This window comes from Mobula hypostoma, chromosome 13, assembly GCF_963921235.1.
Source record: "Mobula hypostoma chromosome 13, sMobHyp1.1, whole genome shotgun sequence".
NCBI lineage: Eukaryota > Metazoa > Chordata > Chondrichthyes > Myliobatiformes > Myliobatidae > Mobula > Mobula hypostoma.
Genome location: NC_086109.1, coordinates 18357371 through 18380578, shown reverse-complemented (window position 1 = coordinate 18380578; position 23208 = coordinate 18357371). Strand labels below are relative to the sequence as shown.

Here is a 23208-nt window from a genome sequence, read left to right as displayed (position 1 = left end):
AGAAGTCAGCATGCTCTTATGCGAGGTTCACAGTGGTACAGAGGTGACTGCGGGAGAGGGGCAGGCAGTCACATTGAATGGCAATGAAAATTTGGCATTGGTTTTACCCTGGTCAAGGTCAGAAGGCTTGCCTTTGAGTCACCTAATCCTCTCCTCCACACAGGAGATTTGAAGCACACTACGGGTAGAAATTGAAGACTAACTTTTCAAACAACAGTGTAAATCAAAAGAAAAACTGCAGATGCTGGATATCTGAAATAAAAAACAGAAAATGTTTGGGAACACCCTCCAGGTCAAGCAGCCCCTGCGGAAAGGGAAACAGAGTAAAAGTTTCAGCTTTGAGATCCTTGGCAGGCACTGGGGAAGAGTTCTGATGAAACTTTAAATATTCATTGCTACACCATATCTCTAACATTTCAAGATACAAACAGTTCAAAAAGTATAATAAAATACTTTGCATATGCAAGCCACCAACTCCTCCTGAAGTGTAAGCATTTGAAAAAAAAATCTAAAACAATATATTATGGAGTCTCTTAAAGGAAAAAGTTCATGGCACCTTCGAAGTTTCTCCCCCCAGGTAGTTAATCTGATCAACCATTCTAGTTAGCCCCCGCCCCCAGCACCATCTATCGATCGTTGCTGTCACTGAATTACACTGTAAACACTTTAAACCACCTTTTATAATGCTATTTACATTGTAAATAGATGCTGGTATTTATTTATACATACTTTAATCCAGATCTGTACCTTAACCTCTATATTTTATATAATTCCTTATTCTTTATAATTGTTGAATGTTGATTTTGTTGCAAGTTGCACTAACACACCAATGCAAATTCCTAATACATGTAAATTACAAATTAATTATTCCTAATTAATATTAATTGGGAATAATGATTCCCAATTTACATGTATTTTTAAAACTGTATTTTATTTCAAAGTTATTATTAAAAGTATTTTATATAAAAGTTGATCATTAATAGAAAGCCAAATGACCTCATTCTATGTCTTAAGGAAATATAAAAAGATGGGCACTGGTTTTATCTGTTCTATCCTAATGTTGCACATCCATTAATTTGTTACACTTCACCTCTGAAGTAACAAACACTACTCCTCCTATACCTCACATTGAGTGAATCCTTGCTGTACTCCCTCCACTGTTCCAAATTTCTTCCAAATCTTGATCCACTCACTGAAGTTGGGCCTCTTGAATAGATTAACCATTTCATTCTGGTTTTAATGTTACCTACATTTTGCTTGCAAACACAATGTTCCATTACTGAGCTGGACCTCAGTCTTTGACTTGGCTTACAGTGAGGTTTCCCTAGCTTCTTCTTTGAATGGCTTGTCAACCTTTTGTTAACATATGCAACTACAGTTGGTGAATTTAGCCTTGAAAATGTTCGTTTATTCTAGAATAACCACAGCTTTTCAGGGAGTAAGTTTTAGACCAGTGTTGCAGGAAGATTGACGTCACTAGATAAAGCCCATGGCCTATGATTGGCCGATTTTGATGGTTCTAACTTTCTTCTACTTGTTTCAGACTCCCTTCTTGCTGACTCCCAGTCCGCTGCTCTCTAGCATACACTTCTGGAGTACTCTAAGTCCTGTGGCCACTCTCAGTCCAGCCCGGTTGACAGGAACCAGCACTTTATTTCAAGTAAGTATTAGAGGTAGAGTCTCCTGATTGATTGAACTGTGAATATTTAGAGTACCACAGCACAGACTCAGGCCCCTTGATTCACCTAGTCCACACCAGCCTGGTTCTGGTGTGGTAGTGTATTGGTTAGCACAGCGCTTTACAGCACCAGCGATCAGTGATCGGCATTCAATCCCCACTACTGTCTGTAAAGTGGTTGTATGTTCTCCCTGTGACCTTCACCTCACAAAATTAATCCAAAATAGAGTCTTCAGATCTCACTACTTGCACATATCGTATTTTGTTTGGAAATGTGCCTGTGATGTTTTGCCACGTTAAGGGTTCCATATAAATGCATGTTTCTGTTGAAGATGTACAATTGAAAATATACATGTCTGGACTGCACATATCATAATTGTTTCTTATGTACTTTCAGTTTCCGAACATAGCCAACAACCAACTGCAGATCCCATTCTCGAATGTGGATGGCTCTTCAACTCCAACCTCCCTGTCTCCAGATCTTCAGAAGGCCTAATCAGGAAACTCATGACTCAACAGTCCACTCTGACAACACTATAGGAGGATCTGCTATGTTAAAGACTGTGAGGTCCTGCCGTGACAATTGCCAATGTGAACTGATGTCTCTGGCAAACTAATCCTTTGAGCGTTCTTCACAGGCAACAGTGATCAGGAGAGGCGGGCCTTAACCCTGAACAGCACTGGATGCTGATGTAACTAAGGCAGCAACAATATCCATGTTACTTCTTTCTGAATTTGATTTGGAATCGGCTTCTTTTACTTACTCCACTTATCCAAACAACAGTGACATTGTTTGATGGCTTATCAAGTGATAAGAGGTGGACCACTTATGCATATCAAAACCTCAATGACTTTATACCTGTGCCAAGTTTCTTTACTTTGTTTCGAAGCTCCTCCTATATAGACCTTGCATGTAGGTCTGAGGAATTTATGTCCAAGGAGCCGGTGGCATATGTTTAGATCCGTGTTACTGCTTTGAATTTCCACTCATTCACTGATTTAATTGGTGTTATGGAAGAGGATCTTGGATGACTGAAAGAGGAGCAGTTTAGATCAGACCCCCCCCCCCCCCAGCTCTCTCATTGATCAAGTCTCAAGCACTGTTAATTCAATCTCGGGCACAGTTAGTCAGGGGACTGGACAGACGCCCAGCGACACATCATTGCTGCAGCTCCCTTCTGCAGATCTCTTTGATTTTTTAAAATTATTTAGACCCCATGCCTTTAAGAATTAGAGCTAACAAACTGGTGCCTGTTTTGGAGTCTGCGTGGTGTATGTGGCGGATGGTACAACCACATGCTGAGCTCCTTCTGCTCGCTGACTCGGGGACATGCTGTGAGCGCAGTCACTTGGTAATTCGTGAACGCCACTCAGGAGCAGATGGCTGAACTTGCTGTGCAAGACTGGAGAATTCCAGTTGCCAAATAACCAGTGGAAGTTTGCACTGTGGATCTGGTAGATTGAAAAGCAGAATATCGTGCCAAATTCCTAGTAACTGCATTAGTTTCATAGAATAACAGCAGAAAATACTGGAAATATTCAACATGTCTAGAGCACAGAGAGAGAGAGAGAGATGGTTACCTTTCATTGTGAAGAAAGGTCTTATCCTCAAATCCTGAGCTTCACTGCTACATTCTGACTGACCTGTTTTTATTTGTTAACCGAGCGGTTTCTATTGCTACCTTTGATCTGGATGGGTAAAATATCTTTATTTGCAGCGATATTTTTCAAATGGCTGCAGGAGAATTGCCAAGAGTGATTTAGTGCAAATTTTATGCACAGTCTATGAATCCTTCCAAGCAGAAAATGAACCTAGAGTCTCTCTGTGATGGGATAATCAAAGATGTTTGATGTAATGAAAGGTTATCAACTTGAAAATGTTATTTTTGTTTCAGGATGGGAACATTTTTATTAAATCAAACATCTTTGATCTGAGCTCTGTCCCTGTCCCTCCACACACACTGCTGATGTGTTGAGTATTTTTAGCATTTTCTTTTTTTTTAACATTTCTGCATATCTAGAGCATTTAACTTCTAATTTATTAATTTCATCTTTGGTTCCCTTTTCGTCCTGTGAGCTGATGTGTCCATTCCTCCTTCTGCCACCTTCACAATTGGTTCCTCCCTCCATCTCCTATCCTTCAGTGCATTGATCCTCCGTCCCATAAGACCTTGAGACATAGGAACAGAATTAGGCCACTTGGACCCATCCAGCCTGCTCTGCCATTCCACCGTGGCTGACTTATTACCCCTGTCCAGCCATTCTCCTGTCTTCTCCCTGTAATCTTTGACACCTTTACTAATCAAGAGCCTATCAGATTTTGTTTTAAATATACCCTACAACTTGTCCTCCACAGATGTCTGTGGCAAAGAATTCCACAGATTTACCACCGTCTAGCTAAAGAAATTCTTCCTCAGTGTCCCTATGCTTCCATCTCCCTCCTTTGTGTGCATCTGTTCTTCAGTCTTCCTTCTCCTTCTTTGTGTGTTTGCCCCCCTCCCTCCATTTCCCAACCTCCCCCTTTTCTGATTCGGTACACTGCTCCCTACAGCTGGGATTTTTCAGTGCATTTATCCCTCCACTGTGGATCAGAAAATGTATTGGTTATTTTGCTCCCTATCTTTCATAGTTTATGCTGATCCCTCCCCTGCCTGATAGATTTAAAATACGCCGAGTTCAAACAACCGGTTCAAGGCATAAGATAATGTTGGGTGAGGGAATGTGAAGCCATTTTTGAAGACAGGTTTGAAGCCATTTTTTCAAAAACCATCACTCTTCAAAGCTGTTCCTATTTGATCTGGATGGGTAAAATATCATTACTTGCAGCGATATTTTTCTATAGGCTGCAGGATAATTGCTGCAAATGATTTAGTGCAGCTTTGTGCACGGTCTACTAATCTTTCCAAGCAGAAAATGAACTTAGACTCTCTCTGTGGTGGGATAGTTGTAATATTATGCTAGCTTCCTTCCTTCTGTGATACATGGTTATGTTTTATAAGAAAACAAAAGGGGATTAATTACTCAAACGTAATAATGGTATTTTATCAATTAAGGTACTGAATGCTAATTTTCTGAAGCCTAGGCATATAGATATTTAAGGAGAGGATAATAAATCCTACAGTGTAGGACATCCATCCCAATGCTCCAAACATAAGTGGCCGAGCCCTGTCTGATTCAATCTTGTTCCACTCAGTCCAAATCTTTAAACAGGTCCTTGGAGGATGTTTCTTGCCCTTGCTTTTGGAACAGTGTCACCATGTATTGAAACGCAATGTTCAACCAAGCTCCTTTCCACTCATTTGGGTTCAAATGAAGACAAAGGTTCCATTGGTATGATGTGAAAAAGAGCAAGGTGTTGCCCCAGATCCTTGGCCAACATTCCTCACTCTAAGGAAACTGATTGTTCATCTCATTGCTCTTTGTTAGAGGCTGCAGGTATAGAATCCTTGCCTAGTCAACCCCCAAAACGGCCTGAGCTGCACTTCACAAAGAATCAGTCACACAAAAGCACTTTTGAGCACTGTATCAAAGCAAGCATCATCAATCTTCAAGGGGTTATCCAGTCCAATTAAATGAAAAGGATTCTAGAATCGGAACTGCCAGATGCTGTTGGGATACGAGGACACAGGTATATTGTGTTGACAGCAATTTTTGATTTAACCAACTATGCGAACAAGATGCAAGTAATAATTGCATTGACTGCAGAGGATGGCATGCTAAACGTTTTGATGTGAATGCCCCTTTATCACTCACTAATGAACATGGAAGAGAGCAAGCTGGCTGGCCCGGGCTGCATGGAGTAAAGACAATGCTTCACTGGGCCTGGTGAAGTATATATCAATGAACTAAGGTGGAGAGTAAGTTCCAGGAGATGGACTTGCTGGAAGTTGAAACTTTTTGTTGGCTTCTTGTGAGCTGGAATAGGCAGGCAGGACCCTCCTTTTATAAAGAACTATTCCAAATGCTCTAAACTGGGTTTTGCTCAGAATGTGACCTGCTATTGTGCAGTAGGATCATGGAATTCATTTCTACTGGTATGACAAATGGTAGGTCAGAAAATCTCTCTATCCTATTCTCCGGATGTTGGGACTATGACCTTTCCTAATACTCAAACTCAGAAGAAATAGAAAATGTGAGAGAGCTGTGAAATTAACCACTTGTGATTCCATCTGTGCCATTTTCAAAATCATGCACAGATTGTGAGTGAGATGTCTACAACATATTCACATTACTTACTCTGAACATTTATTGGAATCTTTCAGAACAAACAATTTCGGAGACGAAGATTCAGGAATTAATGGAAGAGGAAAAATAGTTTTTAAAAAAGTCTTTTTTGATGTCTGATTTACTTTTTTAAGAATTCATAAAAAGATAAACATTTACTCAAGAGATGGAATAGGAAACTGGTGCTGGAACAACCAGGGAGGAACAGAAGACAATTTTACTAAAACCAAAAATGGAGACTGAGTTGTGGAATTGGCCACTGGCTATACCAAGAGCCTTGTGAAGGTTTCTTTGAACCAAGAGGTTTGTGAAGCTTCTGTTGAATGTAGGGGGATGATTGTGTTGTGAAATTGACAGTTAAACTGAATTTTGACACTATGAACCTGGTTGCCATCTACCATGAAGAACACTACTGCTGTGGTCAAAGGATGGTAGCCCTCCAGAATCATCTGGGCGTCAGCAGGAATTTAAGATTTATCTCCTAGACACAGCTGTGAATGGTGTAAAAGGGAAAATGAAATGACAGGGGTGGTTTCAAAGACTGTTTTCTTTTGCATTTTCATTGCAGACTTCCCTTTTTTAGTTACAATACTATTGGAAAGATTTTGGGGGAGAAAAAGGGCTGTCTTGCTGAATATTGCTGTCCAGAGGTGGAATTTAAATATTAAAAGAAGCAATCTATTGCAAGCACTGAAACCATCCATCCCAACAGTACAAAAACTGTGTCGTTTGCAAGACTGGGCAACAGCTGCCTACCGTCTTCTTGGCCAAAGGTGGGTAACCTTCAATAGCCTTAAACCTGGAAAGAAAGTACTTTGGATGTTTATTTTTTCTTTTAATATAATTGAGAGATCATCTGAAGAGATTATGAGACACAGGTGTGTCTACAGTGACATTCTTGTACAAGATTTCTATGGTATTTGGATTTCAAAAGGGAAGTGTCTTAAAATATACATGTTTATTGAGTTTTTTTTTAGAAATTTAAAATGTGTAAAGAGCCATGCATTATTACGTCTATGTAACTGAACAGTTATTTGACCAAACAGGGCTTATTTGATATGAATTAACGTCCATTTATTGAGAACCAGTCTTTGGGCTTTTAGTGATCAGAGCATGTTGGCACTACAGTTACTGATTCTTTATACCTTTGGCCTGGCCAGTGATTTGTGGATTTCTGTACATAGGTGCTGTTTAACAACATAGTTAATGTAAAGGTGTAATGCATTTAATTTTAAATTACCTTCACACCCTTGTCATATATGGAACCTGGGGTTGAAGTTGTACGCTGTGACATTGGAATTGGATTCACTTACACAAATCCCCTTTGTGATTCTCCTTTGGCTGTTCTGTTAGCACAATCACATTGATGAAGGAGGCACTATTATACATGACTGACTCCTTGAGAGATCTGCCCATTTGGTCTCATTACCAAGCCACTTTTGTTCCCTTTTTTAAAAATTTCCATCTCAAATTCTTATTTAAAACACAACATTCAATCTGTTGCCACTAATAATTATTTTTTATCATGATCATATCACAATAGAAGGTATTCAGTCCCTTGGACCTATGCCAACTCACCAAGAGATTTATTCAAGTATTCCAAGTCTCCAGACCACACTGTAACTATTGTGTGGAATATAGCACATAGGTCTGTTGTTTCTTCCAGTGCAAGTGTGTATAGGGGTTCCTGGGTGCAAATTACTGAGTTATGGAAATCTAACTTTATACAAGTTCTCCCATACAGCTTTAAAGCATTCTTCAGGACACAAATAAGAATAGTAAAGAGATTGATGGTGTTTGTTAATGACTGAAAATTGCATATATTCTATTAGTTTAATCATGGGTAATGTTGGGGTGATTATTCAATAAAATGTAAGAATTATAGCAAGTGTATGTATAATAAAAACACTTTTCTGACCTGTGGAGAAATTGGCTTATGGACATTTCTCAGGAACAGAGCCCTTATGTAAGCTTGGGCACTGCCTATGCTTGGGATTACAGCAAAGTTTCACCAGTTAGATTGTGGTGGAGAAACTGTCAGTTCAGGAGAGATTGGGTTTAGTGCTCTTAAACAGTCTGGAGTTTAGAAGAATGAGAGGCAATCTCTTTACAGAGTTCGAGAAGATTGATTCAGAGATGGTATTTTCATGCCCAGGGTGCCATAGAACCAAGGGTCACAAGTTCAGCCTAAGGAATTTTGGACAGGATTGAGTTGAGAAGAAATTCCTTCGCCTTTCAAATCACTGGGCAAAAAGGCTTTGGAGGCTTGGTCACTGGATATATTCAAGAATGTGATTTATAGATTTCTGAATATTAGAGAGTCAATGAGTGTGAGACAAAATAGAAGTGCCAACGTAAAAGTTGGCCCAAGACTCTATTGAATGGCAGAGTTGGCTCAAGGGACTGAATTACCCCTGCTCTTATTACTTTTTTTTCAAAATAATCCCATTCTCTCTCAACACCTCTGGAAAAATTTCCCTTTACATTCTCCATACGAGGAGAACAATCTCAACTACAGCAAATAACGTCATCTTTGGTCACTTATGTCACACAGAGTTCAACCCTTTTGGTTTCATTGTTTGTGGACTAACTTTTCTAGTCAATGTTTGAAATGGAGAAAATTCAATGCAATCAATCAGTGAAACTACACTTACAGGGATGTGGGTTGTGTAGTTGTTTACTGTTTTCTGTGATATGAGTGGTGTAGATATTATCCTTTTACCTTTTGGGCCCAAGTTGGAATCCAATCTAGTCTAATGCAACGTTGATGATTTTTTTTCTCCCAATGTGTGAGCTCATTAAAATGGGCCCAGTAGGTAAATGTCTACAATGCAAAAACTGCAAATATTATTATACTAATCTCAAGGATTTCTAGCATGGAGACAAGAAAACTATCATACTAATTTGGTAAAGGTATTCTGAGCATTGGGACAGAGCTTTACTCTGCCTGTAATCTGCTTTATACGTGACCATGGAATGATCAACTGTACTTACTGAACCTTGATGTACCTCATTATCTTAGAGAACACTTTAGCAAATTTAACAGCAAATATTGTTTTGTGCACTGTAGAGTGGTGTAATAGGCCAAGAAAGCAATTTGGCTCATGTGATGAATTGGAAAGAAGCAAAATGTTAAGGCCTTTTATTGACCTTTAATTGATAGTAGCCAAAATGTTGAAGCCTTGTGTTTCAGAATAAATATTTTCCCCTTATTATACAGAAAGGCATCAAAAATAATAAGAAATATATCCAGAGTACTGGTAGCTGTAAAAATAACTGCTGTTTCCAATAAGCTTCAGTCCATGAGGCACAATGAATAGTGCCTCAAAACATCATTGCATTGCTGTGTAAGCCAAGAGTTCAGGATGTTGTCAATGCCTCATTTGCTTCTCAGATGGACATAAGAGGTCACATGACAATTTTTCAAACAAGAATAGGGAAAATGTCTCTTGGTCAATATCCATTTCTCCAACAGTGGCACTTCTGTTGAGGAAAGCCTCAACCAAACAGGATGTTATCTAATTGTTTTGGAACCTTATTGTGCACAGAGTGGCTGCAATACTTAGGTACAGTACAACAATGACTGCCTTTCTTAAAGATCAGGCAGAGCATGTAGGAGACGTGAGAGTTTCTTCCCAGTGGAGTAAAAATGCCACATTCATGCAAGGGAGGGCGCTGTGGAGCAGAGTGGCGGGAGCTACATTCTGTACATCAGAATGACTTATAACTTGGAATAGTTTCCATTTCTGGAGCTCTTCACCATTGCCATCAGGTGGAGAGAATTCTGCTCATCCTCCCCACTGATGGCAGGGTTGCAGAATAGTTAAAAGCAGAGGTACAAGTGATCAGTTGTCCACTATTTATTTTGAGTTTCTTACATTGTTGATATAAGGGGTGATTTCTCTTTCCACTTGTTTTAAAGTTTATCTGCTGAAGAAAGCTAAAAGCTTAATACAAATTCAGCATCATTTAAAGCAACAAGCATTTAAGTCCAAAGGAAAATACTTTCACAAGAACTGTGGTCAAACACTATTCTGGTCACCAGCAGGTGGTTGAGATTTCACGAAGCACAAGTGACTGCAGACGCTGGAATCTGGAGCAGCAAGTAACTTGCTGGATGAACTTATCGGACCAAGTAGTAACTGTAGAGGGAAAGACGATTTTTGACATTTCAGGTCAAAACCTTGCAAAATGACCCACAATGTCAGCAATTCCTCCTTCCTCAATCTCCACAGGTTCTGCTTGACCCACTGAGTTCCCCTAGCAGATTATTTATTGGCTGAAATTTCTCATTATTTATGGATTTCTAGATTTTTTTTTCACCAAATGTTGCTCAGGAAGATGGAAGGGGGCTTTAGCAGTGCAATATTCAATGTCTTACTTCTTTGAATCTGACAATGATTATTATCCAAAGCTTTTGAAGAATGGTTTCAATCAGCCTACTTCAATAGTTTTGTAATAATACCAGAAAGGGGCATATTCATTTCTTAATTCTGTATTTTATATACAAGCTATTACTTTACTGTTCATTGTGGCTTAGTGGTCAGCACTCTTGCTACTGAGATGGTAGGTCATTATTCAAGGGAGACCAAAGTCTTAGCCTCATAATCCAGAATGGTGCATCCAATAAGATTCCTGCGTCTATAGCAAGGATGGGCATTGAGTTGGGACATTGGCCATAGTCCTTTCTGCTCTCAGGTGGAGGTAACTGAGCTAATTCCTGAGATGAGAGGGTTACCCTATCAAGAGAGGCTGGATAATTTGAGTCTGCATTCCTTGGAGTTTAAAAGAATGAGGGATGAGCTTATTCAGATCTATAAATTCCCAAGGACTTAACAGGGTAGATGTTGAGATGCTTATGGTGAGACAATCTTGAGCAAATTGTTAAAATAAAAAGATAAGGGACCAGTTATTTAAAACAGAGATGGGTAGAAATTTCTTTTCTCTGTAGGTAGTGAATCTCTGGAGTTTTCTACCCAGCCCCCTCTCCCCTGAAGGGTGGTGGAGGCCTGATCATTAAATAGATGCTATAGATGCTGCCTGGCCTGCTGCATTCGCCAGCAATTTTTATGTGTGTTGCCTGATCATTAAGTATGTTTAAGGTGGAGATGGATAAAAGTCTTGAAAAAGATTGGAGAGCTGAGGGCTTTGGGGAGCTGGCACAGAAGAGGAGTTGAGAGCATAGATGTGCCATTATCACACTGAATGCGGGGTGAGCTTGAGTGGCGAGGTGGCCTGCTCCTGCTGTTTCCTTATGCTGTATGTTATATGCAACACCAACAAGGCACTATCATTTTGAACAATAGGTGGAGTTTTATTATGTGTCTTGCCTAAAGTATTGCTCAATTGGCACCATTAAAGCAAATGAAATGTTTGCTGTCACCTTGCTGTTCATGGACTCTTGTCTACAAAATGTGTCCCCTAGTTTTTCATTCTTTCAAATGCCTAGAACGCTTTATAGCAGCTGAAAGGAGCTGGCAAAATTCTTTAGTTCTCTGCAGTTGCAGTGGCTAGAAAATTACTGGAGGAGAAATAATTTTAGGATGAAAACCAAAAGTTGTGCTTACCTACTTATTTATTCATGACCCCTGAACAGCAATGTCTAAAGCAGTGTCTATTGTCTGCCCTGAATTCCTCTGAATTGTGTGGATTGTTGGGTCTTCTAAGGGAGCTAATAAACACAGCCATTTCACACACACAGCCCTGGGTCCGGGTCCCCATTTAGATATAGATGCCAGATTTTGGAGTGGAATGGGTTTATTTATAAGGCAGATTTAGGGCTTTATAAGAATCAGCAGGCTCACATTCACTAATTTCTGTTAAATTCAAATTCAATTTACCCACCTCTGGCTCCTCCAAAGTCTCTACATTTTGGGGTTGCTCAACTTTTAAAATTGGTCTGGAGTTTCCAGGAGTCTAGAGTAGAACAGCACAGAAACAGGCCCTTTGGCCCTTCTAGTCCTTTACTCTGCCTAGTCCCATCGACTTGCACCTGGGCCATAGCACCCCCCCCCATGCCCATTCCATCCATGTGCCTATCCGAATATGTTGAAATTGAACCCACATCCACCACTTCCACTGACAGCTGGTTCGATGCTCTCACCACCCCCTAAGTGAAGAAGTTCTCCCTCATGTTCCCCTTAAACTTTTCACCTTTCACCCTTAACTTCTACTTCTAGTCTCATCCAACCTCAGTGGAAAAGGCCTGCTTGCCAATCCGGTGGTGGTTGTCCCATCAAGTCCTATGATGACAGGAGACCTGTACGGGAGAGTTTTGCTCTGGAGCAGAGCCACTCTGTCAACTTCAGAAGTCCGGGTTCAGTGAGTCAATCATGCATCACAAACTGGGGTTGACCATGATGTCTTCTGTACCTTGTCATGCCCATCGCTCTCTTCAGAGCATTGCTGTGCCACATTCCTAGGCATTGGGTCTCACTGTAGATCTCATCTGCCCGGTCCGCTGGAGCTGACTTTGCAAGCTAGGACAGGCATGTCCCTATCTCACCAGGGTATGAGGCCTGTTGTCTCCCCTCACCCGGTTTAGCCCTATCTATCTACACCCCTCATAATTTTGAATCTCGCCTCATTCTCCAGTACTCTGGGGAACAAAGCCCCAGGAATTGAAGCTTTGACCAATCTGCTGTGACCAATCCTGGACAAAAGTCATGGAGGTGATTAAATAAAAAAATAAAGGTGGGGAAAGGAAAGCCTTAGATTGACAACTAGTCAAATTATAGAAAAAAATCAATGGTCAATTGCTATGATTAACGAACTTAAGCTAATGAGAGGCATTGGAAAGAGCAGTATATTGATGTGCATATAACTAATGGTAAGAGAAAAGTGATATGCACATTAATCTACATTAATTTACAGATAACATGATGTTACATTACTCCAGCTTCTATGAGGTGTGATCATCTGATAATTCCTCCAGTAATGTATCCAAATCACAACTGACAATCCTTTCCCCTCTGGAAGCTGCTTGCATTTACCCTTCCATATGAGCAAGTAACTTGATATTTAATGTACTGTCTCTTCACAATCTTTGAAAATTTATGAGCTTGAATCCAGCACAATTTATTCCAATGCAAACAGATCGAACTCCTTTCATTTCATGTCAGCTGCCACAGTTATTGTGAAATATCCTAAAGTTTTATTGTTCTTGCTTTGTCTAAATGAGCTACTTTACGGAACAAAGCACAGCTTAGTTGCAACACAAATAGAGGCCATTTGGCCGGTTAAATCTTCACTGTATTTATTTTGGGTCAGAGAGTTATTTTCCTTTAAGTAGAAATCCAATACCACAGTTGAAAGTACAGAATAAGTTTGATGCTCAAAGCTGTGTGTGAAGCAGAAGAAACAGTACCACCCACCACAATGTTATGTATACATAAAGCAACTTTCAAGGTCACTTCATAGAATTAGGTAAGTAAGCCTGTGAATCTAGGTAGCAAGTACAACCAGAACTAATCTGCAAGAACTAGATGTGCATACATTCTCAGCCATATTTGTTTCCATGACAACAGCATCAATGAATAATGAGATGGCTATGAAGCATTTTGAATGGCATTAAAGGAAAGCTTTTCCCACTTAAACTGTAGAGATGGCTCTCAAACTCAGTTTTGTTCCTAACATCCCGCAATTGCAAAGATCAAAACCATGCAGGTCATGGGGGTCGTTAATGGTCCCATTACAACAAGATGAACTTTGATTCACACCACATCTTGAACATAAGGCCTTAAGGTATAAGAGCAGAATTGGGCCATTTGGCACATCGAGGTTGCTCTGCTATTTCATCATTGCTGATCTATTGCCCTCTTAGTCCCCATCTCCTGCCTTCTCCCCATGTTCTGACTAATATAGTGAAATGGTAAAGGTGCTGTAAACATTATGAGACTCTATTTGGCGCTCACCCTCACGAAGGGATTTTAGCATTTATGGTAAAGCTTGGTCAACTAGGTGGCTATTAAGGAGTGAATTAAAGAGAGAATCGGGTGGAATTCCAAAGTTTAGGCTCCAGGTAGGCATGGGCGAGTGGAGTGATTAAAATGGGGCATACTCAGTTGGTGGGAAGCCATGTAGGGGGTATCTCAAGGGATCTCGCTTTCTTTCTGCTGGCTTTTTGCACTGCTTATTTATTTTATCTATTTCTTATTGTAACTTGTAGTACTTTTTTAAGTATCGCACGGTACTGCTGCCACAAAACAACAAATTTCACAACATACATATAGTGGCCACTTTATTAGTACCTCCTGTACCGAATAAAGCGGCCACTGAGTGTACATTTGTGGTTCTCTGCTGCTGTAGTCCACCTACTTCAGGTTCTAATGTGTAGTGCATTCAGAGATGCTCTTCTGCACAACATTATTTAAATAATAGTGGTGTGCATAACATGGTTATTTCCATTACTTCCAGTCAGCTTGAACCAGTCTGGCCACTCTCCCCTGACCTCTCTCATTAACAAGGCTTTTTTGACCACAGAACTGCTACTCACTCAAATGTTTTTTTTCTCTGTTTTTCGCACCAGTCTCTGTAAACTCTAGAGGCTGTTGTGCATGAAAATCCCAGGAGATCCGCAGTTTCTGAGATACCCAAACCACCCCGCCTGGCACCAACAATCATTCCACGATCAAAGTCACTTAAATCGTATTTCCTCCCCATTCTGATGTTTGGTCTGAACAACAACTGAACCTCTTGACCATGTCTGCATGCTTTGAGTTGTTGCCGCATGTTTGACTGATTAGATAGCTGCATTAACGAGCAGGTGTATGTGGCCATTGGGTATAATGTCAACCATAACGAACCTGATTTGAATTTGGAATGTTTGCACAGGAGGTAATGGGGAAAATTGAAATGTGAAAACATGGATAGCCATTGTAACCATGGATTGCCAGACTAAAATAAAATATAGCACAGCAAGCACTGACCTGGACTTGATGGAAATTAGAACTAGCGCGGAGGAGACAGGATAAAATGAAGCCTGCACAAGGTGGGCCCAGGAGCCCACTGGAAAAGCTTACAGATACCAAAGGAAAAGGGAGGAAGGGACCAGATGAGCTATAGTAGAAGCTATTCAACAAATCATTAAATTCCCCGTTAAAATGGAGCATGACTTCTCTCTTTTCCATTTGCAACCCACTCAGACTCTTGAATTCATTTCCTTCTATTTCGATCCCTGTGACCAACTAAGTAATAAAAATCCGAGCTCATTGTTACCTAGCAACTATTGCCATACAGGTACTACCCTTGTCATTCCCTCATGTATTTGTCCCTTGCAGTTTGTGGGCCACAGGAAACTTAGACAATAGGGCTTTGACTTGGGTTGATAGTTAGTGTTTACCCAACCGCATCTCCTCTGTTCTGACCTGACTGATAGGCATACTTTTAATCTAATAATTCAGAGGATTAAAGGGGAGGTTAAACAAGAAATCAAATCTAATTATCAATTTGAGATTTAAATGCAATTAATTTTCATCATTGTCTTACAGCATGGAAATAGGTCCTTTACAGATTCAGATTCAGATTGAAATTCATTTATTTATCCAGACATGCAGTGAAATGTGTCCTTTGCATCTAAAGATCTGCTGGAGGTAGTTTGGCCCACTGAATCCACAAATGTTTACTTACTAAAATCTGACAAAAAACCCATTATCCTATGATCTTTCTCAGCTCACCTTAAATTCACTACTCATATACTCACTAGTGACAAATTAATCCACCATCCTGCATGTCTTTGGAGTGTGGAAGTAACCTGGAGCATCTTGGGCACAGGAGGAAGAACTCAGAGGCAGCACCACTGGGTGGCCTAGTGGTTAGCACAACACTTTACACGATTAGGGTTACAGTGCTGCTGTCTGTACATTCTCCCTGTGAATGCTTTGTTTCCCTCCTGGTCCTTTGGTTTTCTCCCATATTCTAAAAGCGTAGTGTTAGTGAGAGGTGGGCTTGCTATGTTGGGACTGAAAGTGCGGCAACTCTTGTGGGCTGCTCAGCACAGTCCTCACTGATTTGATTTGACTCAAATGGCACATTTCAATGTACGTGTGACAAGTAAGGCTAATCGTGCATCTTTCTTTCACTACTAGCTGCATTGCCGTCACCTGTAAATGAAAAAAAATCTCTTCTGCGTAAGTGATTGTTATTGCGTCCTGATGAGAAATATCGATTCTTTATTCCTCTCTGTAGTTTCTCCACGCGCCAATAGGTGTATTGGGCTGCAAGCTTGCTGTTTCTTTAGCATTTGTCTGTTTTGCGAGGCCAAGTTGTTCAATGCTCAACTTAGCGCGAGTAGAATTTATGCAAGGAGACAGCCAAGTTCAAACCCGGGACTTTTCACTCTGATGCCACTGCACCACCAGCACAGACGTTTATTCCTTGCCTAACCTGCTGAGTTCCTGCAGCATTTTGTATGTTTTTCTCTGGATTGCCGGTATCTGCAGAATATTTTGTTTATGATTGATATTGAAAGTCTGATTGCTTCATTTATGTTCCCTGGGAAGAACATTTGACATCCTCATCAGACCTGTGCCTATCTCTGACTTCTGACATTTGAGAATGCTGGGTTCTTAACTGTTGTTCTGCATTGAATTAGAAAACTACTCTGCCATATCAGGGTGGGGAGCAGTGAATATTGGACTTGCCAGCAACACCCACACCTGTGAATTAATATTGAAAGCTGTCAGCGGGAAGATTGCTGTCGTACAATTTCTATTCTGGCACCATTGCACCGGAGTTCGGTGAAAGTGCTGCAGCTGAATCAGAATAGAAAATAGCTTCAGTGTGGGAGTGATGTGAATCCTTGCTGTCTCCTAACTCCACTTGTATTAACTGAAGTGCTATTCTGCAAGATGATGAGTCACTGCCGTTGATGATAGCAGGGCCACTTCAGAGATGTTTTCAGCTTTGATTTAATCTCTCCGTACCCCCCTCCCTCCATCCTTCAGTTGCATCAATAATCCTGTTGATTATTTATCAAGTTAACTCATTTAATTTTCAGGCTCTGAATGTTTTCGCAGTCTCTCTCCTTTCCCTCCAATAACTGGGGCCGAATGGACCACTTGCCATTCTTTTCCTAAGCCCCTCAACTCTTGATCCTCGTTTATGCTCCTCTTTAAAATTCATTTGTTTGCCTAAAAGTTTGGTCTCCTTTCTTAATACACATGTGGCTTGTTGAAGTTGTATTGGCAACTTTTCAGCATGTTTTAGTACTTTAAAGGTGTTAGATGCAAGTTGTTGTCGAAGCAATTAACTCTTTACTCTTGGAGTCTTCGACCACTGCAATGCAAAAATACGCCCTTCAGCCCATCTAGTTGATACCAAACTATTATTCTGCCTACTCCTATTGATCTGCACCTGGACCATACCCCGCCCATCCATGCACTTATCCAAATTTCGCTTAAGTGTTGCAATTTGTTGTATTGAAATAACTTAGCTAGCTGCCTGCTTGTCTAAATGAAAATGTAACTCTTATTACCACCAGGTTGAAGTTAAGAGCAAATCTGTTTCAGGGAAAAACTTGAGCAGAGTTCTTCCTGATTCTGCATTTTCAGCAGAGACTAACACCAAAAGAGTAGCCTACATGCCAAGTTGCCACTTGAGCCCAGATGGGAATATGGGCATTCGAAGCATGTTGGTCATTGAATGAGACTATGCGACTGTACTCCTGTGCAGCAAAAAAACCTATCTTGCTTGGATTTTATGATCAATTGTGCTGATCTGTGCTACTCTTTAGGGTTATGCAGTCTGGTTATAAGCCCTTCAGCCCACCATGACCATAATGGGCATCAGGTCCTTGTCTACTAATCCCACTTCCCAGCATTCTGTTTGCAGTCTTCAATGCCATGGTGTTGCAAGCACTGTGTAAATCCTCCTAAAATGTGAGAATACAGCCTCCACTAACTTCTCAAATTGTATGTTCCAGATTTCAGTCTTTGAGGAAAAGAAAAATCTTCCTGAAGTCCTCTCTGTACCTCCCATTCCTTGCCCTAAACCTCTACCCACTGGTTGTGGACACCTCTGCTAGAGGGAGGAATGTCTCATTATCTGCCATAACTGTGCAACCCCTCACGCCCACTTTTAATGCCTCAGCCTGGTTTACCCCCTGTCTCCTGCTCTCCAAGAGAAACAAACCCATTCTATCCAGTACCTCCTCATAGCTTGAAACACTGTACCCCAGCCAATATCCTAGTGAATCACCTTCGTACCCTCTCCACTGCAATCCATTTGCGGGTTAAAAACCCACATCTAAGCGACCCTTACTAACCTTCTCTTCCCTAAGGCATACAGTACTGTGCAAGTCTTAGGCACCCTGGGGTTTTTAGATGGTTTCAGATGGCATGCCCTCTGTAGAGCCCTGATCTTAACATCACCGAGGCTGTCTGGGATTTCCTGGAGAGACAGAAGCAAGCGAAACAGCCAAAGTCTGCAGAAGCAGGGCGGCAAGTTCTCCAAGATGCTTGGCATAACCTACCAGCAGATTTTCTTACAAAACTGCGCGGCAGTATACCTAAGAGACTTAATACAGTTTTAAAGACAAAGAGTGGTTACACCAAATATTGACTTGATCTAGTTTTTTACCGTTTACTGCTTCTCATAATAATACTTTTGATATTTAGAAACTTTTCATTACTCTAGAAGGCATCTTTGCTTTACAGATTTTTTTAACATGTGCCTAAGATGTTTGCATAGTAATATAGCTCTGGTTTCATGCTCCAATTTCTGCCTCCTGTTTTAATAGGAGAGACTTGGCTGGTGTGTGTGTGTGTGCCAGAATCAAGAATTGCTCTATTTTGGTCTCTGGTTTTGGATATTAATCCCAGGCAGTTATCCTTGCCAATGTTGCCTTTGGAGCATTGTGTGTCTTGTAAAGTCAGAATCAGGTTTATTAACCCTGACATATGTTGTGAAATTTATGTTATTTGTGTTTGTAGCAGCAGTACAGTGCAATGAATAAAATATACTATAAATTACAGTGTGTGTGTGTGTGTATACACACACACACACAAAATGTGTAGTGCAAAAAGAAAGCAAAAATAGTGAGGTGGTGTTCATGGGTTCAGGGACCGTTCAGAAGTCTGATGGCGGAAGGGAAGCAGCTGTTCATAAAATGTTGAGTGTGTGTCTTCAGGCTGCTATACCTCCTCTCTGATGGTAGTAATGAGAAGAGGGCATGCCCTGGGTGGTGGGGGTCCTTAATGATGGATGCCGCCCTTCTGAGACGTTGCCTTTTGAGGAAGTCCTGGATCATGGAAAGGCCAGTGCCCATGCTGGAGCTGGCTGAGTTTACCACCTTGTGCAGCTTTCTTCCCATCCTGTGCATTGGCCCTTCCATACCAGATGGTGATACAACTAGTTAGTCTGTCTTGTAGCCAGTAAACATTTTCCTGTGCCCTCAGCATTCTAAAGACAGTGAATTACGGTTGAAGTGTAGTCAATATGTAACACTAAGGAGATAGTGGCCAGATAAACTGGTCACGATCATATTATTAGATAACGAAGTCTAAGAGTGCAGACTGTACCATATTCAATATCTCATCTGAAGTGTGGGCACTGTTACTGCTTTGCACTGTTGGTCTGGATGATATATTTAGGTCAACAGTTGGATTCAAACTCTATTCCATTCTTTGGTGAATGTGCTACCAACTTAGTTTCACCTTGAGGTTTGAAGTTTGTCAAGTCCAAGCCTGCTGTAACATTAATGTTTTAACTCATCTATCCTGCTTGAGCTCAAATAATCAGTCATTTAGTCTGTCAGCATCTGAAACTTGAATATGAAACTCTGGGGGTAGGATGATGAAGGAAATGTTTTGCGTCAGGAATTTTGCTTCAGCTCACGTGCCTTTCCTCATAAACAGGACTGTGTTCTGTGCAGATTGAGGGGTTGTTGATGTGTATTATTTACTCCACACTTAGCTCTGGGGCTGCAGCAGCAAGATTATTCCAGTAGCCTGATGCAGCTTTCCAGTTCTGCCTTCAGGCTCTCCCTATCAGCAGTGGGGTTGAAATGGACTGCGGTCACAAGAGGTAGGAGCAGATGTGGACTTAACAACCCTTCGGCCTGCTCTGCCACTCTATACTATCAAGACTCATGTGACATTCATCTCAATTCTAATTTCCTGTTCCTTCCCCATAACCACTAGCTTCCCAATGGTTTAAAACAAAATCTGTCACTCTCAGTCCCGTGCGTATTCAACGATTCAGTCCTCACGACTTTTTGTAGTGCAGCATTCAAAACGCTCAGGCTGAGGAAAATTCCCCGACTGATCTCCATATTAAATGGACAACACACAAGATGCTGGAGGGACACAGTGGGTCAAGCAGCATCAATGCAGAGAAGTAGACAGTCAATCATGGGCTGAGACCCTTCATCATTGAATGTCCATTTCTCTCTATGGATGCTGTCTTGATTCATAGAGCTCCTCTGGCATTTTGTGTATTGCTCAATATTCCAGCATCTGCAGTCCTTTTGTCTCCGTTTTAAACGGATGACCCCATATTCTGAGACAGTCACACTAGATCTAGATTCTATCAAACAAGAGTACCAGAGGAGTCAATCTCTCAGTATCTACAAAGTTGAGCCCCTTAAGTTTCACTAAGACCACTTCTCAGTTTTGAAGTCTGGAGACCCACGTTGTCTTTTGACAGAGAAAAATGGTAGTAGAACTGTTTACTTCTTTCTTCAACATCAAATCTGTGGAGAAGACTCGATGGACCAAATGGCCTAATTCTGCTCCTATATTTTATGATCTTATATCTTATAGTCTAGTATTTAGGAGATTGAGAATACTGCTGACTAACAGTTGTCCCAGAGTACATGCCCTTGGATCCATATTGAAGTTCAGCTCTCGATGGGATTATCTCCAAGGCCGAGGAATCCAACAGAAACATGTGCTGTGCCTTGGGACCACCTAAAACAAAACACTCTTTATCTTGATGCCTACTAGGTCCAATAACATCCATACTTAAGGAACTCCGCTATATCATTATAGGCTTCATTATAAAATAAATGCACTTAATTACTTATATTTCTTGGATCTAATTACTTTTACTTCTTGGAATTTGATATCAAATGGATGCTTTTCAATGTTATTCTACAACATCATTGGGGGAAGACAAAGGAAATGTTGGAAGTTGTTTTCCTCTGAATCTGTTGGTTCACATTGAGAATGGAATGAAGCTGCCAAAAATTACTGTTACAATTAGGAACATTTCCATTTTCATGGACGTATTCAGAGGTTTCATTTATCCATATCGGCAAAATGGTGAGCATGGTGGAAGGAGGGTATTTTCTCATTCCGGACAACACTGGAGCCTGGTGAAAGACTGAGAATGTGTTGCATATTATTTTGGTTAGATTCTGGTGAGACCCTGCAGGTGAAAATAGATCCTGGGAGTCCTAATGTCAAAGCAGGTGTGACGCTAGGCAAAATGACTGTTGTTACTTACTGAAGCCTGAGACACCAGCTCATCTATATGACTCAGACACTTCTAGTTGTCAAAATATAACAGTGTGATGATTAATGTGAACTGAAATAGCTATTCCTAGCTTAGGACAGTTGAGACATTACCTGCTGGCACAGTGTACAGTTGACTCCAACCTGCTTGGTGAGTGACTATGACTAGGAATACATACTGTAGAAAAAGCCAAAGGTATTGAGTCTCCTGTTTATTTGAGATTTTAAGGGAAAAAAAAAGTTATGACCTTCTTTAAAACAAAATCTCCATTGAATTAGATTTACTGTTTTGTTAGTGCAGTACTAACCTACAGTATGTGGAAGTTATAGGTTACGAGATTTCTTTTATAAGATTTTGCACCTAGAAGTAATGTGTGAAGCTTTGACCCAGATTTTGTGCTCGTAATGACAACGATCATCACACCTTGAAACTAACAGCAACACCTGGATCCCCTGTTTACAAATCTTCAGGTGCACATTCCAGAAGTTGTTGTCAGTGATTCACTGAGTGTGCTGTTTACTGCCTTCTCCAGACTAATAAGGAAATTAATGAAAATTTCAGGTTTTTTCAAAACATTTTTGTTATTAATTACTTTGAAGATATTCTGGTTAATGCAGAAAATTCTTAGTGCAACACTAAGCCATAGTTACTGCTTCACAAACATTCTCCTTTAAATTAATTTCTTTTGTTTTATTTTTAACAAGGCTTGTTTATTATCATCCAAAACCTCAAAGTGAATTTATTATCACCTTTTACTACCCTGAGATTCATTTTCTTTCAGGCATTCACAGCATTAAGTGTGACTTTATGTGTGTGCCCCCAATCTTTACTGTATTTTCCTCGCAGTAAAATTATCTAAAGTATATAATAAGTTCTGCTATTTATTTCCTTTTTTGTGATCCATTTGAATTCTTCAGTATGATTGGACATTCAGCTATCTCGAAAGGGTCACACCCTCAGGACCGATGAGGATAACCAGCAAAAGGAGGTTCACGTCCATGGTGTCTAAAACCTTTAGGGGAGAAGTTCTCTTTTAGGTCACGGATGAGCTGTGTGACTTTGCCAATGAGCACAAGGTCTGGGCCAATAACTGTTTTCAATGAGAGATGCAATTGCACCAACAAGCAGGGTAGGCACATTACTTGGGAGTTCATGTCTTAGCACTAATACCCTGCTCCACTTATATCAAATGACTATATACCCCCTTGTTCTTACACAAGTACTTTTGAAAATCATGAAATGATGAAATAATTTCTATGGCTAATATGTTGAATTTGTAGAAATTATAAAAGTTCAACTAAATAAATGAATATATCAAAAAATATATTTTCTGAAATAAAAATTGAGCCCAACCGAAAGGGAAACTAATGCTGTTTGGTTTGGCAAAATGTGTAGACAATCAAAGAAAGTGGCTATTTTGTTGTACATTTGAATTAAAAAAATATGTAAACTACAATCTTGTGTCATGTTATTTTTAATAGTTGTGGAAATCATGTGAATTCTGTTATCTTTTAGGAAAAGACAAGATTCAAGCCCCATTATGGGAGGAGAATTCTCAATATTTTCATCTTTCCTTACAGCAGGTGTGAGAGATTTGACCCAGTGTTTCTGCTGGTTCTCAGTGCATTGCAGTTCCTTACTTTTTCCCTGTATCCAATCTATTGCACATGCCCATTAACTCTCCCCTTGTTCTCCCACCAGCCAAATTCCTGGAGGGAGTTTGCAGCAACCAATTGGGAGAGATCTCACCATCAGCCAAGCAAGGTCTTGGCGCTGTTTAAGAGTTCCTGGGCAAAATGACTTTGGTAACTTAGTGAACCTTTTCAGATTCTCCCACAGGCCAGTCACAGATT

General features: G+C 40.4%; 1 protein-coding gene across 2 annotated transcripts in view; it reads left to right on the top strand.

Annotated features, from left to right (window-relative positions):
* The window catches only part of LOC134355466 (ETS domain-containing protein Elk-4-like), a 63548-nt gene extending 40748 nt beyond the window's left edge, over positions 1 to 22800 (top strand). For both annotated transcript variants that reach the window (XM_063065396.1, XM_063065395.1), the window contains exons 4-5: positions 1544 to 1660; positions 2076 to 22800. In XM_063065396.1, coding sequence (XP_062921466.1) covers positions 1544 to 1660; positions 2076 to 2174 — 216 coding nt within the window. In that variant the 3' untranslated portion in view covers positions 2175 to 22800. The remainder of the gene's footprint in view (positions 1 to 1543; positions 1661 to 2075) is intronic.
* Positions 22801 to 23208: the final 408 nt, after the last annotated feature.